The following is a 19038-nucleotide window of genomic DNA, read 5'->3' on the forward strand; positions in this document are numbered from 1 at the left end:
GTCTAGGGCTTCCCTGGTGGCACACTAATTAAGAATCTGCCTGCCAATGCAGGGGACACGGGTTCGAGCCCTGGTCCAGGAAGATCCCACATGCCACGGAGCAGCTAAGCCCGTGCGCCACAACTACTGAGCCTGCGTGCCACAACTACTGAAGCCCGTGCCCCTAGAGCTGTGCTCTGCAACAAGAGAAGCCACCGCAATGAGAAGCCTGCGCACCACCATGAAGAGTAGCCCCCGCTCGCCACAACTAGAGAAAGCCCGTGGGCAGCAACGAAGACCCAACGCAACCAAAAATAAAAATAAATAAAATTAAAAACAAAACAAAAACAAAACCACGGTCTATATCTGTACAGTGGAATACCACGCAGCAGCAAAGGTATGGAGTGCTGAGGCAGGTTACAGCATGGATGACCCCAAAACTTCATACTGAGTTAAAGAAAAGCCCATGTATTCTGTGACTGCATTTATATGGAAAATCCAGAAAAGGCAATACAAAGAGGAAACTAGTGGTGTCTGGGCTGTGGGTGAGAATGGCACAGGGGATTGGGGTGGGGTGATGAAAGTGTTCCAAAACTGGAGTGTGTTGCACAGTTCTGCAAATTTGCTAAACATCATTGTACACTTAAAAGTATGTACAGTATACCTCAGTAGGACATAAAAAAAGCCACCTGAGAGGGTGTGGAAATCTCCTGATGTCAGTATCATACTTTTAACTTATATGTCATGTTTGCAGAGCCCAGCACTGACAGCACTTGTGAACTCATAAATCAATGGGAGAAACAGTCCTGAACTAGGTGAGATACCCACCATGTATATAATCAATAAAAAGATGGACAAGAAGTCAGCCCATCTAAAAATCATTTCCTGTACTGGTTACTCTGAAAGCTACCACCCTAACCTGACATCACACCCAGGTGTCACCCTCATCGTGCCCTGCATGCCTCTCTGACCCGTGTGCCTCTCCAACCTGTTATTTCAGTGGACTGATTTCTGCATCAATCCCACGTGGAGTAATTAGCTCTCCTTAGCTACCGTATCCAGCATTTTAGACATTTAAAAACAATAATGCTGGGGAACAGAATAACGTGGGGGACCTTTATGACTAATGGCTGTGATTACACATCCGGCTGTGGCTCCCTTGTGCTGCTAGCCATCTCCCACACCAAAAACTCCTGTGTGGGCTTCCCTGGTGGCGCAGTGGTTGAGAGTCCGCCTGCCGATGCAGGGGTCACGGGTTCGTGCCCCGTTCCGGGAAGATCCCACATGCCGTGGAGCGGCTAGGCCCATGAGCCATGGCCGCTGGGCCTGCGCGTCCGGAGCCTGTGCTCCTCAACGGGAGAGGCCACAACAGTGAGAGGCCCACGTACCGCCAAAAAAAAACCCCCCCAAAAAAAAAAAAAAAAAAAAAAAAAAAAAAAAAAAAACTCCTGTGTGACTTGGGTTTCCTTACAACTTCCTCCTCACCTGATGTCAGCAATCTCATGCCTTTGCGAGCTCAGCATCCCCAAATCACCAGAGTACCTGCTTCTTGTTCTCATTTCCTCTGCTAGTCTTCCACTGTTTTGATCAGCAAGCCTGCAGATACCTGTGTTTACTCTATTGATGTCAAATATAATGCCAGTGCCTAATGCAGCCAGTTGGTAGTGTTGTGTTGAGAGTGATTCTGAAGTCAAGCTCAGGCTGTAAAAGGCATGCCATGAATAATTAACACTGCCTGCCACGGACACTGATGTTATGTGTGCTGTTAAAATTCCTGTTCTAGAGGCTCAGTTCTAAAAATCCAAAGTTTCTTACTTCATAAATCCAGAATTCTCCACGTGGAGTGTTCCATTTTTAATCTAAAGGCTGTCACAGACCCCTTACTAAACTGGCACTCCATCCCATTTCCTTGCCCACAATATGATTTTGTCTTTTCCTTCTAGTTTAATCACAAACTATTAGGGCTCAAAAGGAGAGAGAAGAGAGAGAGAGCAAAATGAAAATCTACACTTCTTGAACAGCCTCTGTGTGCCAGGCACTGTGTGAGGCTCTTTACATGCTTCATCTCATTTGCTTCCACAAGAACCCTGAGAAATAAACATTATTAACATTATTATTATCATTATCTACACTAGCCACCAGCTGAGGTTCAAAGAGGTTAAATTTACAGGCTAGGACGAAGAGTTAGGAAATGGTAATCTGAATCCAGGTCTATTTTATTTTATTTTATTTTTTTGCGGTACACGGGCCTCTCACTGCTGTGGACTCCCCCGTTGCGGAGCACAGGCTCCGGATGCACAGGCTCAGCGGCCATGGCTCACGGGCCCAGCCGCTCCACGGCATGTGGGATCTTCCCGGACCGGGGCACGAACCCGTGTCCCCTGTATCAGCAGGTGGACTCTCAACCACTGCACCACCAGGGAAGCCCTAAATCCAGGTTTATTTTACTCACTGTGTGATAGAACTTGCATACTAACACCCTTGTATTTTATTTACGAGGGTATTACAGTCTAGAGGTGGTAAGTGGTTGACAAAGGGTCACAGGGCTACTTTGCAGCAAACGAAAAGCTTGCCCTAGGGTTTCTATTTCGTATTCTAGTCTTCTTAGACAGTTGTCTCTCTACTGCAACCAGTTACTGACTTTGACTCCAGCTCGAACAGTTTCCCCTGCAGATCCCGAGTCTATTTCTCGGTGTAAAGTGGTGCCCTGCAAACTAAAACACCAAACCAAACCAACCAGCGAAACCTACTGGGCTTGAAAAAGCAAGACCCTCCAATCAGCAGTCTTCAGCTTGAGCACATTGGGCTTCTTCTCGTAGTCCGTGGCCCGGGACGCCAGTGCGTGGTGCACACTCACAGCGTTTTTCAGGTCCTCTTCCGACAGGGCCTTCTCTGGCTTATATTCGTCCTGTGGGCAGATACGAAGAAAGCAAAGACATGTTCAGACTTCATCTTCTCTTTTTAAAATCTAAGACTATCAGAAAAATTTTAGAGAATCCATGAAGGTGCGTGAAAAAAGTGAAATGAATGGTGGTAGAAACAACTCCTTGCTACTTCATAAATGTCATAAAAAATCCTGTTCTTTGAAAAGTATGCTCAGAATGAGAAAATACACATTTACCAAAGGGGCACTTTTGAAAAAGCTGGTATATAATAATTAAAGAGCTAAGGAAGGTCAAAGACAAAATATCTATCACACATGTTTTATAGTGATTTGAAATGAAGCTAGGTCTAATAGGGTGATTTGGTTTCAGGAGCTAAAGGACATATGCAAAAGCCCCCAGGACGTATCAGCAGAACTGTGCTGATGGTGAAAACCCATGCCACAGTGTTTGCTCAAGAGATACTACATTTCCCTGATACTTTCTTTTGAGGCAAATATTATTAAAAGAAAAATGCACAGTAAAATAAAACAATTTCTCCAGCTGTTCTCTGAAAGAAAAGAGGAAAATCGGTTTAATCTTAAATCAGGAGAAAGCTTAGCTCTATTATCATAAATTTGAAAAATGGGTAAAATTACATAAAAAGGAGGGTGTCATGGATAGATGCAGTTTTATCTTTGGGCATGATACAGACACAATTCATAGAATTTATACAGGTTCTTTTGTATGGCTTCCTTCCACAACTTCCTTCCAAACATAACTAAAAAAAATCCCAACTAGTAGAAAAATAAGAATTTAAAACAAATGTGATATTATTATTATTATTGTTATATCTAGTAGTTTCCTTGGGTCCATAAGAATGAAAAAGGCCTGAAAACTAATGTCAATATAGTAGACATTACAAAATGTTTGTAGGAGATGGTTTTTAGTTTTTAGATGTTTAAGTTCCTCTCCCCCCTTCCCATATTTTATCAGACTTGATGCTAAATAAACTTGCACTTCTTCTGTAAAGAACACACACACACACACACACACACACACAGAGAAGTCCTCACCTTCTAATTAGTACTAAAAGCCTAAAGGAAGACACTGTCTATTCTGTTATCACAGTCTGGTTGTACAAATTTTCAAAATGATAATTACACTCTCCCATACCTCCTCCTCCCTTCCCCGTGGCCCCAGCACAAATCGAGCTCTTCAGAGGTACTCTTGTCATAGATTCAAAGTGAGTCAGAAATAAACAGCAGCTGCTGATCCTTAGTGATCACTGTCAGTGACGGTGCTGAGACAAAGGTGGGAAAACCTGATACTCAGTAAATGCCAACAGCAATATAAAAATTACACAATTTATAATACTAAATGATAAAATTGCTACTTTAAGATTGCTACAGCTCAATTTTCTTAAGCCTCAGAGATTAAGAACTGCTGTCGACAATAACCATTTTCCAGAGAAGTATGAGGAATAAAGGAGAATTATTTTAAAATCTTAAAATAAATACAATATATTTACATGTATCTGTTCTACAATTCCCACTAATGCATAAAACTATAATCTAGCTATGTTTTGGGGTCTTGTCTTTTCTACATGGGATTTTTCTTAGTGATTTAGCATTCCCAAACTTCACAGATCTCCTTCCAGGGGAATTGTTCTTAGAGCAGGAGTATCAGCTAGAGGCAGCATGACAACAAAGTCCCCCTGGCCTCAGAATTAGACTGCAATAGAGCCCTGCATGGCTGGCCATGAGCTCAGCTTACCCACTTAGCTCCAGATAGGAATCTGAGGTGGATGAATTATGGGGAGTGGGGATAAGTGATCAGGGACAAAACTGTCTTCAGAGAGTTTATATACACTAAGTCCATTTCCATACATACTGATCTCTAACACACCTGATATTTGAGTTTGCACAGAGATCAGCCTAGAAATTTGCATGCACTGTTTTTTGATATTCCAGGTCCATAATTTGGGTTTTTATCTTAATTCTTTCTCACTAGTTTCTTTTGGTTAATTTTTTGTTGTTTGAATTTAAAATGATTACTTTTTTATTTTTCATATTTCTTCTTTAATTAAGAATTTAAGACTATAATTTTTCCTCTGAGTACAAGTTACACATAGCTTGGGAATGAAGAGTATTTTTTCATTGTTCTCTAGATGATTTGTAGTTTTATTTTTTTCTCTCTTCTTCAATCTTAGTCATGTCAAAAAATGTTTCTCAAATTTAAAGCACCTGAAGTTTTTAGTTACTTATCATTATATATTTCCAATTTTACTGGTTTGTGACCAAGGAATGTGGTCCGTAAAATCTATTTTATTTACTTAAAATTTGCTAAGGTTAATTTCTCAAGGTTTTCCAACAACTTGTTTAGTTTTTGTTATTGTTCCACGGACATAAAAAAAGTTATTCTCTGGGCTTCCCTGGTGGCACAGTGGTTGAGAGTCTGCCTGCCGATGCAGGGGACACGGGTTTGTGCCCCGGTCTGGGAAGATCCCACATGACACGGAGCGGCTAGGCCCGTGAGCCATGGCCGCTGAGCCTGTGCGTCCGGAGCCTGTGCTCCGCAACGGGAGAGGCAACAACAGTGAGAGGCCCGTGTACTGCAAAAAAAAAAAAGTTATTCTCTGAGGGATGAGTGTGTATTTATATTCAAGTTTATTGATTCAGTTCCTCTATGTTCTTACAGTATTTTTCTACCATGTTCTGTGTGCTATTTATTATTTTAAAATGTTCTTCTTTATCCACGTTAGTGCTTACTTACATAAGATGGAAACTTAAAAGGCTCTTTTCTCCCACCAAATGCTCTATTTCTCTGTATCAACAAGACTTTTAAAATAGTTTCACTTCTCTCCCTACCCTTCCCATTAATCCTAAATTTTGATAAAAGTTTAGTATGTTTTATTCTGTAGTCTTATTAAAATTATCTTGTATTATGTATTTTCTGTTTCAAGAAATCCTATTTTGCACTTATATTACATATTCCCTGAATCTCTCCTTATTCTTTGAGATTTAACTGTGTCCATGTTTCATTGCTCACCTACTTTCTATCTTTTCTCCATCTTGAGGTCTCTTTTCTCGTCCCTTTGTTATTTTCTCTTCTTGCAAGTACTTTTCTCAGGTGGGTGATGTCCTCCAGTCCTTACTTTCAAGTGTCTCTTGCTTTCTTGCTCAGGTGGAGAACTGAGTATGGAGCTTTGGGCTGCAGTCTTTTTCCACTCAGTACTCTGCAGATGCTATTCTGTCTTCTAGCTTCCAGTTTTACTAAAGTCCAACACCAGTCTGATTCTCTTTTGCTTTTCTTGTATTTTCTGTCAGGAATCTCATAGGGTTTTATTTTTATCCTTAGAATTTAGGAATTTTTGCTCGGCCATGCCCAAACATTCTCATCTATCTGGTCTGGAACTAAAAAAAATCCCACCCTAGTTCTCCCTTATATGATCACTCACTTGTACTGCTGACAGCTGCTAAAGACAACCAACCCAGCTATGCAGATGTGTGCCACCCAGATGTATGGTCTCCAGCTATGGCTGCACCCAGTGCCGACTGACAATGCTTTCACTCCTCCACGATAACCCCTCTGGTCCATTCTGCCAAGCGTCCACAATTCTCGTCAACACTCCTATCCCACGACCAAGATGGTTAAGAGCACAGGTGCCTGGGGTTAGACCCATGTCTTCAAATGTCTAGCTGTGATATGGTACTTAACATTTCCATGACCATAGGCAGGTTATTTAAACTCATTAAACTTCATTTTCTTTGACTGAGGAGTAGTGATAATACTTTACTCATAGAGCTGTAGGATGAAATTAAATGAGATACTATTTTTTAAAAACGAAATAATGCTCACAGCAGACAGTAAGCACTTAGATGTTAGCGGATATAATCCCTAATAAAAATTTTTAGTAGCATATAGCTTGAACTTGTATGTTATAAGGTCAAACTTGTAAATGTCAAACTTTCCGCTTACATGCCCTGTAAATGCAAATTTTGTGACCGCCTTTATCCTCTTTCCTCCTTACACAGAGGAGTCCTGCTCAAGGCTAATCCTGTACCCCAGGATCAACCTCCACCAACCCTTCCTAGGATCTTACTGCGTCGGTTATTATCCTTCCACTATATTTTAAATCATCCGTTATCTACAGGCTCCTTCCCCACAGCCTATAAATACCCTCAGGGTCTCTCTATTATTTGTAAGGTAACAGTCCCTCCTGAATATTGCCTTCTCCTAGCTGTCACCTCTGTCACCTCTCTCTTTTCCTTTATATAAAATGAGTTAGGAGTCCACATTAACTACTTTTATACGTTAATTTCCAGTTTACCCTCTAACCCACTGGAACCTGGAGTCCATTTCTACACTTCATGGAAACTGCTCTGGCAAAGGTCAGCAATGACCTCCTAAATGCGAAATTTAATAGATTCTTTTAAGTTTTCGTCTTGTAGCACTAAAGGAAGTCAACCATACTCTTGAAATTCCTCCATGGCTTCTTACAGTTCTCTCCTGGTTTCTCCCCTCCACTCTGACCATGACCCTGCAATCTCCTCTTTAGCCTGTTGGTCAGCTGTCAGTTCTGCCACTGGCCTTCAGCCTTTCTCATCCCATAAATGCGCCTTGGGATGATTACGACTACAGCTGACGCTTGAACAACGCATGGGTTGGGGCAAGTCAAGATCCACATATAACTTACAGTCTGCCTTCCATTTATGAAGTTCCTCCCTAACCTCTGTTCCTCTGTATCCACAGTTCTCCGTGAGTGAATTCAACCTCCTATGGATCAGGTAGTATGTAGTGCATTACTATTGAAGAATCTGCTGACAAGTGAACCTGTGCAGCTCAGACTTGTGTTGTTCAAGGGTCAACTCTACTCTTATCAGTTGAAGTCCCACCTATATCATGATGCCTAACAAACTGCTGCAGATGAATAAGAAACCCAAGACCAATCCTTAGCTATTAATATTGGAGGACTTAGAACTTTGGAGCACCTACACATATTCTTGGAGCATATTCTCTCTGCTGATATTTTCCTTTAAAACCAAGTTTAAAGGATGACATTCTTAGACCTCTCTAAAAGTGCGAAGAATTTTAAAATGCAACATTTATTATAGCTCTAAGTAAAAGTGAACAGTAATTATCAACTTGAAAGAATTGCACCATGGTTTCTGAAGAGGACTCTAAGACAGTTTCCTAAACTCTGAGGAACCTAACATTGGAAGGAAAATACTGCACAGGCCAAAAATGGACGATAAGATCTATTTAATTAGGATAAAATCAAAGTCTAGGAATTTTAAGTCTAACATGGGCTTCCACTCTTTTAGTTGATAGTAATATTATTTTACCATTAAAAAAAAGGCAAAATATAAACACAACGTGTTTGGCATTCTGAATTCCTACTAGAAAATGTAGCTCCAAGTCCATTCAAAAAATGAGCAAAACTCAGGGTAGATTGGAAAAATTAGAGTTGACGATTGAATAAAAAGAAAAGACTTTATCCTACAGAGTTCATTCTGACATCTTTATTTTTCACTACTTAAAGTTGAAGATGGTGCTTAAATGACAGTATTGGGAAGGAGGAAATAAGGGATAAATTATTGTAATCAAACCATTTCAAACCTAAGACTCTTGCTGTGCAAACTAAATGAGAAAAGAGAGTAAGGTAAATTCAATCAAGAAGTTCTGTAAGAAAAGAAAATGCTCTATGACACCTAATTACTATCTATTTTCTCAAACAAATGAAGGGTGAAAATGATGCCTAAAAACATGTTACTCTCCTCTGTGTTCACTGCAATCTGTCTTTTTATCTAGGATGATTCATCGGAGCACTCTACCACCCTAATAAGCACCAAGAATTTGATTTCACAATGCTATTTATTTTAAATTCATTTAAAGCATGAAACGAAAAGCTTTCTTCTTTTTCTTAAGAAGCTTAATTAAATGTCTTGTGAAGTTGGATCATAACACACAGATCATCTACATAGGTACAAATAATTGGTTGGCATCAAGTCTGAAAATCTGTACCCTCAGGTGAATATAAAGTCCAATTTGGAAAGTGACCAAATCTAAACTGAAATTCATCAATGTCAATTAAAAATGCTCAGATTCCAGTTTTCAAAGTATAAGGCACAATTGCTATACCTAATTAAAACAATTTAAAACAAAGCTGAAATAGTCTTGATTTCCACTGAGCGAATATAGATGGGAAAACTGAGGACATCCTTGAGAGGCTATGAGGATTTAATAAAAATGTCAGTAATTAAAATAAACTGGATCCTAAACTGTCCATTAATTCTTGATTTTAAAAAAGGCATTAAAAGCATTTTTCATAATTTGATGATTATCTTTTTAAAAAATTGAGTATTTCTGGTTAGGTATCTTTCTAAAAATTATTCAGCTTCATTTTCCTTTTACCAGGGAGCTCAGAGTGCGCTGTATTCCCATAAATCTGGGAGCAAGACATAATAGGAAATCCAATGAAGGCATGTTTCAGCCCATTACTCACATAATCAGATATTTGAAAATCACTTATTCACAGAATGTTAAAGCTGAAAGGAGCCTAAAGGATCATTTCAACGAATTTTCTCATGTTAGGTAAACAATTTTAAAGTCAGAAAAATATGTCCTATATTTCTGTAAGGAGAATTAAGAAAGAATAAGCCAGTTAAAGTCAAAGGATTATGTTTGTTTATATTAGTTTGTTCGGTTACAGTGGACATGGCGCCGTCTCCATGTTGCGATGATGGGCCGGACTTTCCTTGTTAGCACGGGAACCCGTCATGGTCCACATACAGAGGGAGCACTTAAGGACACAGTAGGACTTGAAGGACTTGAAATGCTTTCTCAGTCAGGCCTCAGACTTCAGTGAGACACGGGACATTTTCTAGGACAAATCTGGTGAGTGAACCAGGAAGCTAGGATCTATCTTTTTAATGACTACACAGCTGAACTGGAAGAGAATTAGGGCAGACAGACAACCATGAGTAGCCCTTAGAAAAAGACTACAGGATTCTATGACTCAGTATCTGAAGAAACTTAAGAGCTCTTAACATTTTTAAGCAGGAAAAACATCTTATCACCCTTCCATACTTCTTCCATATGTCTAACTAGCATAATGATCAGGGTTTTGATTGATAGGAGGCTACTCCTGCTCTCCTCTCAGTTCCAGGCTCACTAATGTTCTCTTAAAGCTGCACTCGGCACTGTCTGGACCACGTGAAGTGTCTGCCCATCACTCACCCACCACCACTCAGTTCAGAGCCCTGGAGACCAAGTTAGCATCTAATTCATATGTTTTCTGCTACGACTTTCACATGATTGGTATGGGTATAATATTTACTGCCAGGAAGGGAGGGAGAGAGGGAGACAGAGAGGGAGAGAAGGGCACTGCTTAGGGACCCAAGTAGCAAACAGGAAAAGAGGTTTGAGTTCTGGACCTATCTTACACTCGAATAACTTGGAAGAAGCCACAAAATACTGCAGCGCCTCTTCATGTGGGAACAAAACAACTCATAGGAATAAACTAGTTTCTGTTTGCTAGACCCCTGAATGAGAATTGTGTTTTTTGGGGTTTTTTTTTGCGGTACGCGGGCCTCTCACTGTTGTGGCCTCTCCCGTTGCGGAGCACAGGTTCCAGATGAGCAGGCTCAGCGGCCATGGCTCACGGGCCCAGCCGCTCTGAGGCATGTGGGATCTTCCCGGACCGGGGCACGAACCCGTGTCCTCTGCATTGGCAGGCGGACTCTCAACCACTGCGCCACCAGGGAAGCCCGAGAATTGTGTTTTTAAACAGAAACCTTCAGAGCACAGCCTATGTGTCTTAAGATCCAGAGACCAGGTGTTTCCAGTTGCAATGTTTTTTTTTATGAATTGATAGTCTTAAAAAATTATGATTATGTCCTAAATACACCTTGTATAATGGCTACATTGCTCTGCTGAACTGGGTCATTCATTTAACATATAACTAATGAAAACTTTGATATGATCATTATTTTCCTAAGGCTTCAAAACCTAGTCAACTTTTGTTTTCTGCACTTTCCATTGTTTCAGAGAATGAGAGAGGGTCCACGTGGTCTCTTCAGTGTGTGACAGGGCACAGAGCCAGCAGTTTCACAAAAGGAAATACAAATGCCCTGAGCACACAGGGAAGCTTTCTGCTATCAGGGGCCCAGGCCAGGATCAGCCAGCTCCTGGCACTTGGTATTTGACACATCAGCCCAGGCTGCCATCATCACAGTCTGGGAGGCCTGGTCTTCAGTACTTCCTTCTGCCTGGTCCAGGCTCACTCTATTGTTGCCACCTATACTTCAAACACTGCAACAAACAAACAAACAACTCCCCTTCCAATCCAAAAACCTTATAGGCAGGTGGAACAAATCTCAGTAATCGAAAGAAAGAATGGAAGATTTTGCATCGAGGACATTGAGTTCCCAGTATTCTATGACAGGAAACGAAATTTTTAGCTAACAAACATTTTTTAACATTTGAAAGACATGGTAAAGGCAAATATATTCAGGTCTGAGTACCTATTTTCTAGACTCTAGAGATAAAAGACATTAGAATATTCTCCAGAGCCTGGTGTGGAGAATACAATCATCAAGTAATTCACGGCCACGCACTAACCAGCCACCCGCACCCATCTCTCTTAACCATTCCATCAGTCACCTGACAATTTATTTTAAGCATAACATAGTTAACTTTTGTTACAACCAGACCTGTAACAAAAATATCATCATAAAGATTACCAAAAAATACTTTCAAGAAAAAGGCAGAGACTAGCAGTGTCAGACACAAAGCCTTTGACTGAAACCGACAGAGAACTTCTGAAGCTGTGTGACAGCAAAGGCTTATCTCAGCATTTGCCAGCAGATGACTCACTGTCGGTTAAAAAAAGGATATAAAGCTGATATCTGAATGTCGACAATGATGGATCTTCACCACCAAAAATTTAATCATTTTATCATCAATCCATAGCAATTTCAAAATTTCAAAGCATATATAAACTGTGTTATATTGAAATGATATTAGACTCCTCTGCCACAAAGGCTTTATATTCCAATAATAATAATTAACTCTCCATCAGGTAATGTATTTCCCAATCCTGGGCTCAGGGGCACTGCAAGTACCGAAACCAAACAAGGACAGGAGTGCCTTCCTGCCCCGCTGGAAAACAGAGCCACTCACTCCACCACAGGTGCCTCGCGGTGCCCTGCCCAAGAGAGTTCTCAGAGACTGCAGCCCGCTACCTGCACAGCGGTATTCCCTTTTCACTGATGCTTTCCCAGCTCACCCATATCCTTGGTTTATCTCATGTCACTAGCCATTCACTGCCTAAGACTTGTCTCTCACCCACCACCGTAAGCCCAAGCTCTTTTTGGGGGTAGAGACCAAGTTTATTCCTCCCAAGATGACATTTTGTAAATGGTTCTGACATTACTATTGCAATTCTCTATGGATTTCCTTTCTGCTTGAAAGTTAGAGGCAAATGTGATTAAGTAACATTAAGCGAGGGGGCCAGAAAAGGAAATGAGGTGGTCATGAGGAAGGCTGTGTATTAACCTGGAGAAGCAAAACAAGAGCTCAGGATAATGTCAGAAACTGTCCAAGGGATGGAAAGAGAGAAAAGGACTTATTTTACTTGAGGGAGAAATCAATAACAGGAGAGAAAAGAGGTTCAGTAGAAATGAGCTACACACGGGGGATACATTCTTTGCAGAAGTCACGGAAGGGGGCTATCAGGCAGGGGGTGGGGGGTGATCAGAGAGGAGCCTCTTGGAAGCAGCTGTCTGTACACCCTCTGCCTGTGTCTTCAACTCATTCCACTGGCTTCCATGTCCGCCACTCCACTGGAGCTGCTTCATCAATAATTTCCTTGTTGCTGAATTCAAGTGTGACTTTCCAATTCCTATCTTACTTTACCTCTTTACAACATGGAACGTTTCTGCCATCTCTTGAAGTCTGTAGCAGCTCCCCCCCGCCGGCCCCCGCTGTCCCCCTGGGTCTGGTCACACTGCATTCCTTGCAGGGCACATATGAAATGTCTGTGTCCCACTTGTCCTACCCTCCGTCTACTCCTCACTCCACAGCCTCTGAGTGACATCATCTACTCTCATGTTTTTTTGATGACTCTCCAGGCTCCCTCTTCAGCTCCAGATCTGAATATCTATAATTGTTTGTTGGACATGCCCATTTATTATTCCACAGACACCTTGAATTCAACACCACAAACTGAACTGTCCAGTGAGACTGTGTTTCCCCCTTCCTGTGACCCCTACCATCGTCAAGCTAGTCTGGTCTCTATGTCTGAGTGACACCACCCCCAATCCATACTCCATCCTATCGCCAGACTGATCTTTCTAAAATATAAATCTGATTATGTCACACCCCATTAAAAACGCTTGACAGTCCCACGCTGCTCTCAGAGCTCAACTCCTAAGCCTGGTTTTCTGGGCTCTGCAGTCTGGTCTAGACACCCTTTATGCTCCACTGAGCCCACAGCTCCCTGGATGTGCTATGGTCTCTCACAGCTGGGTATCCATACATGTTCCTCCCTGTCTAAATCCTCCATGTGACTTCCATTTGTCTTTTAAGTGTAGGTGTAGACATCACTTCCTTCATGAATTCTTCCATGATCTTCTCTGCTCTTCCTGAGGCTCAGCTGACTGTCCTTCCAAAGTGTTTCCATAGCACACTTCCCTCTTTGTAGCACATACTAAATGGCATTGAAATGGCTTTTTATTTGTTGATCTCTTCAGACAGAGCATATGCTCCTTTAGGGACTCTATTTTGCTCTCAGTCAGATCTGCAGTGCACAGCATTCTGAAAAACTGCCAGAGTCCTAACCTAATAGATACATTCAGATAGATACTGATTTGCTTCCCATGATGGTCCTTTGTGTCAGGATGGTAGTTTGTTAACCTAAGTTCAGCTGATAATAGATGCTTGGGTTACTTTTAAGTGCCAATCTGGGAATCATGAAATGACTGAAATGTTGACATTTCCTTTACCACGTTTTCTGGGAACAATAAGGGAGAATATCTGAAAGTGGGTCTGGATTAGAAAATCTTAAAAGGTTAGTTACACTAATTATGGAAGGTGATTAGAGATAGTCTCATATTCCAACAGAGGAGAGGCTGCCGTCAGGAGACTGCTATCTGAGACAGGTTAACCCTCAGTCCTGACCAAAGCAGGAAGCTACCTGTAGGAAAGAAGTTGTTGCATACTTGCTTCATATTAGACAAAAGTTAATTGAATCTGGTTGAGGTGGGAAAAGAAACATTTCTCCAAAATCACTTGTTTTAAACTTCTAGTATTTAAGAAAGTCATAAAATAGAGCTTTAGTGTTTATACAAGGATGGTCTAATGGAAAAAATACTAGCATGGCTCCTACCACCCTTCACAATCCCGAGGAGGTTAACCAACCTCTGAGCCTCAGCTTCTTAATTAAAAAAAATGGGAACTATATCCTCCTATGAAGTTGTGGAGCTCAAATATAAAAAGTATCCTAAAAACTATCACACTAACAAACCCATGTTATTTCTGGCTGAATGATCACTCAAGTAAGTTGGCTCAATAAGTCTGCCAGCCCCTTCTTAACTTTGTGAGGTGGGATGCTCTGATCTGGGATGATGATTCTCTTAGATATTAGATACAAAGCAATGCCCTGTAAGGATGTGTATATGTGTGTGTGTGTGTGTGTGTGTGTGTGTTCAGCAGGCATGCAACAGAGAGGGTTGTAAGCACACAGGCAGGGTTATGAACTTTAGAGGCATGAGATCTTTATTAACTCTTCAGTTTCCTAGAGCAGTCACTGAAAAGCTTTGTGTTAAGCCTCTCTGTGCCTGGGATGAGAGGAGGGAGAAGTCTGGGTGAGTGGGGACTGAGAGGACTTGGAGCACCTGCCCGGTGTAGGTTCAGCTGTGCCTGGTTTTCTTTCTGGTGACTGTGTATTTTTTTGGAGGTGGCGGTGGTTTTTACTATAATTCTTCACTCTTCACTCTTAATGAGGAAATACTAATTGGGTAAAAATCATTTGGCTATTTCATAATTGAGAAATCTTGATGAAAAGTTTTAGTAACTGATGAGCAACTGATCATGGAATGAGACCCCAAACAGACTGTTACTCCAGTGGCAGAGGGGTTTTCAGATGTGTGTGGCGTGTATGTGTTTAGAGTGAGGGGAGGGTGAGTTCCCAGCCATTATGGTGTCTTTAGAAAACTGACTGGAGTCCTTTAATCAGGGGAGCAGAGGTCCTGCTCCCTTCTGTCTCAGGGCAACACCGTCTCCCTCTTTTAGAAGCCAAGTTCCGGCAGCCACGGTGGGCGTGGAGCAGACATGCAGCACCTGCCCGCCTGAGGAGAACAAGGGATGCAGGAGGGAGGAGTTCCTGGCAGCCTCTGGACAGGAATCTTCGATGCTGAGAAACTGACCTGGGGTGGAAGGGTGTCAAAATCAGGATGGCGGCAGAAAGCCTGTGTGCTAGCCGGACCCGTAAGAGCACACTTGGTCCTATTATCTTTGCACCCCAGACCTGGCACAATCCCGATCCTGACCCCTGGCTGAGCAAGTCCCTGCCAGTCTGAATCAAACCCGTCTCGGGCTAGAGGAAAAGTGTGCCCTTTCTCCTTACCCTTCATCCAAACAACAAAGAGTGGCAGGAGGTAAGGAGAGGAAGGGGTGACTACTGTTTTCTCTGCTACAGCAGGTTGCACGGCATTCTCAGGGCACAGAGGAAAGAGCAACACGCCCCTCCCGGGAGCACCACCAGCCAGCAGGTCCTGTGAGAGTGGCTGACCAGCGCTCGGGATGATGCTGTCTAAATCCTTTGGGGACCTGGGTGTCAGTGGGAGCAGCACCCAACTCACACTCAAAGGGTTTGAAATTCTTCTGGGGAAGAAAACTGCTTCTTTGGTAAAGTGGACAGTTTGTGACATTGTGACACCATTTTTTTCACTTTCATGGTACACTAGCACTTGAAACATAAAGTTTCATCATGTTTCTACTGCTGGCTACCCTCCGCCCATCCTGTACTCCAAATAGAAAAAACTGTTTTGCCATTCTCTGAACACAGCAATTCTCTTAAATCTGTTATTTCCCCCTCTCTGGTTAAAATGCTTTTTATTACCTTGCCTGCCTGGCAAATGTCTGGTCACCCTTCAGGTATCAGTTCAAGGCATGTTAATTCCTTAGGTAGGCATTCTCTGACCTTTGCAAGTATGACTAGGGCCTACTCTGTAAGACTTTACATCTCTCCTTTAGTTTATACCACCGTCTGGTGAAGGTTCAATGTACCTGTTTCCCCTCTTGCTTTGTGGGCTCCATGTGGCACAGACTGTGTCTTAGTCATCATTGGAAGCCCAGCATTTAGCAGAGTACTTGACATGTGATAAGCTCTAAATGGCTATGTGAAGACATAACTCCCAAATTGTATAAACCCCAAATCACCCTGCAGTCATATAACTTACTTTTGGTGTAGCATCTGCCACCATGTGCTGGGAAATCAGGACTCTGGCAAGGTTAAGGATTAGCCAGCAATGGGACGTTAGAAGCCCTTTGTAGGATACACACTGTATCAGTACTGAGCCTCTGATATACACTACAATCCGGAGGTAATTTAAAGGGGAAGATGTCTTAGAACCGATGCCTGCCGATTCTGGTAGGCAGCTCAGTATCCCAGAGGTCCCCTTACAGCAGTGGATATCAGACAGTGCCCTGTTAACCTTACAGTCCTTGGCATTTTCAGATGTAGAGGCCCATAGGGTCTTCATATTTTTATTGCCTCTCTGCCTTTTTGTTTTTTTAATTTTACAAATCAGGAAGAACCTAATTAAAACACCAGGGTAGACATAGCCACAGAAGAACCTGGCCTGGTATGACGAAGCTTCTGCTGATTGATGAGCTAGTCTCTAGGATCTGTGCAAAGTTCTGGGAATAGATATTGGCTGACTGCTATGTTGAGATTTCAATCACTTGTCACATTTTTTCAGCCCCCCCCCTCCTTTTTCTTTTCTTTTAAAGAGCACTAACAACAATAACAAGGGAGGAGAGCCTGGATACAAAACCTGGCTGCCCTGCTCAGCCTTACTCTCCATCTAAGTATGAAACAGCAAACTGAGAGATAACCCACAGCTCTACCTGCACTATCCTAAACAAATGTATCATTTCCTTTGTGTACCATTTTTCACTTTACAAAAGGAATCTCATCCAATTTTCCCTAAGTGCACATGGGCCACACTCAAGAGGTACCATAAATATGGAGGTGCAATCTAATTTTGTAGCTCTAATCCAAACTGATATTGACACTTGAGAATTTACAAAGTCATTCCCTTGTCAACATTTAGCCCTTTCTCTTTTGTATCTGGATGAGTCAAACTCAATCCAATTCAGTTATCTGAGGGAGAGGACAATGAGAAAGGAAAAGCTGTTGACTTGGAAACAGCATTTCTCTTTGCATCACCTCTGTCAAATGTTGAATGCAAGCGTGTTTTTCTCCCTTCCCAGGCTTACCCTGGGATGGAGTGGGTGGAAATCCTGTGACTAGGTATTCAATGAAATGATTTTGCCAAAGACAACCATGTCCCTCATAGAGATTTTAGGGAAAATGAAAAAGTAAGCCAAGAGAATAGGATTTATGCTGGGGAAACAGCTGTGATATATGAAGTTTAATTTCAAAGGGCTGCTCTCTGCAGAGACAAATCTAGCTGAAAGGACCAATGTGGGCCCAGCATGAATACAACATGGTGCTTTGGTAGAGACCAAAGCAGTTGACTTATAAATTAGAAGCTGTGCTGGCTCCATAGGGAAATAAAGGTAATACAAGATATCTGGCCACCTAAGAACATGGATGATCTCCTAACATCAACAACAGTCTCCATTTCTCCAGTTGTTTGATCCTTCAAAGTAATGTGTAAATTTTAGAAGGATGCCACAGATCATTTTCTTTATAATCTTTGGGTTTCAGCTATCTCCATACATCTCTCTGCAGAGGTAATTTAGCCACAAAAAGAGCTCTGGTCCAAGGTGAAGCATCCCATACTCTAACATTCCTTACCTAATCTATCCCAAAAGGAAGAAAACAAAAGGCTTTGTTAACATTAAATATAGTTCTCAATCTAGACATTGGAAAAAAGTGCCAATAAAGAAATAGAACGAAAGAGAATTATAATAGTGCTCCTTTTAAAGCTGCTCCAGCAGTATGTAAAATGTTGACATACGATAGTCAAGGTCCTTTTAAATATTGATCTGGGTGACTCCTAAGGAAGGGTGGTTTTAAAAAAGAATAATTCTTTCAATTTTATTACATAGGGCATTATTATAACATTTTGAAATGTTTAAAATAAAAATAAATCAAATATGTTCTTCCTCAATAATTATATTTCCATTCCAAAGCAGTTTATTATCTCAGTAGTGCAAGTGTGGATGCCATCACACAGGGGCTGCCATCTGATTCAGTACTGTTGATGTTATTTCAAATGTACTTTCTTCCCCAGAGAAACACAAGTGTGGAAAGGCAGCTTTGGAATGTGTGAAGTGTGTAAGGACATGTGTTTGTGCACTGAAAAAGCCCAAAACGAATGAGACCTTGACTCTTTAAATATGCAAATATTAGTAATTAGTGCGGCGAGGAAAGGCTGTGGTGAGACAGGTATTGTTAGAAACTGCTGTAGTGTGTGAAAGTTGGTTCAGCCTTCCCAGAAGTAATTTAGCAATAGGTCTCAATAATTTTAAACAGTTCCTACCCTGTCCCTGTAACCCATGATACTTCCAGAAATCTACCTTTAAGAAATAAACAGACATGTGCACAATATACCATTATTTATAGCTGTAAAAAACTGAAATGAGGGTATGTCTGAAAATGGGAAAAGATTAAATTATGATAAATCTATTTAATGGAAAATATTGTAAGCAATTAAAAATGAATGTTTTTGTAAACCCTATTAAAAGGAAAAATTAAAACCACATGACTTATCATTTCACAGTCACCAGATACTAGACTGACCAAAAAATATACTTCTGAAGAATTTTTAATTTAAAAATGTTTATGATAATAAGTAGAGGAAAAAAAAAGGAAATCATTGTCCAAGCAAATTTCAGAATCTTTTCCTAGGCGTGACGTGAGCAAGATGGCAGAACAGGAAGTCTCAGTTCTTCTTCCTACACAGAAACACCCATTTAACAAGGCTACATGGATTAAAAT

The 19038-nt window shown here is 41.4% G+C and overlaps 1 protein-coding gene across 10 annotated transcripts in view; it reads right to left on the minus strand.

The window, feature by feature from the left end:
* The window catches only part of PSD3 (pleckstrin and Sec7 domain containing 3), a 559242-nt gene that overhangs the window by 45198 nt on the left and 495006 nt on the right, over positions 1-19038 (minus strand). For all 10 annotated transcript variants that reach the window (XM_081221103.1, XM_081221102.1, XM_081221100.1 and 7 more), the window contains one exon: positions 2730-2887. In XM_081221103.1, the coding sequence (XP_081077229.1) occupies positions 2730-2887 (158 nt within the window). The remainder of the gene's footprint in view (positions 1-2729; positions 2888-19038) is intronic.

Source organism: Mesoplodon bidens (assembly GCF_964165515.1).
Source record: "Mesoplodon bidens genome assembly, chromosome: 20".
Lineage (NCBI taxonomy): Eukaryota > Metazoa > Chordata > Mammalia > Artiodactyla > Ziphiidae > Mesoplodon > Mesoplodon bidens.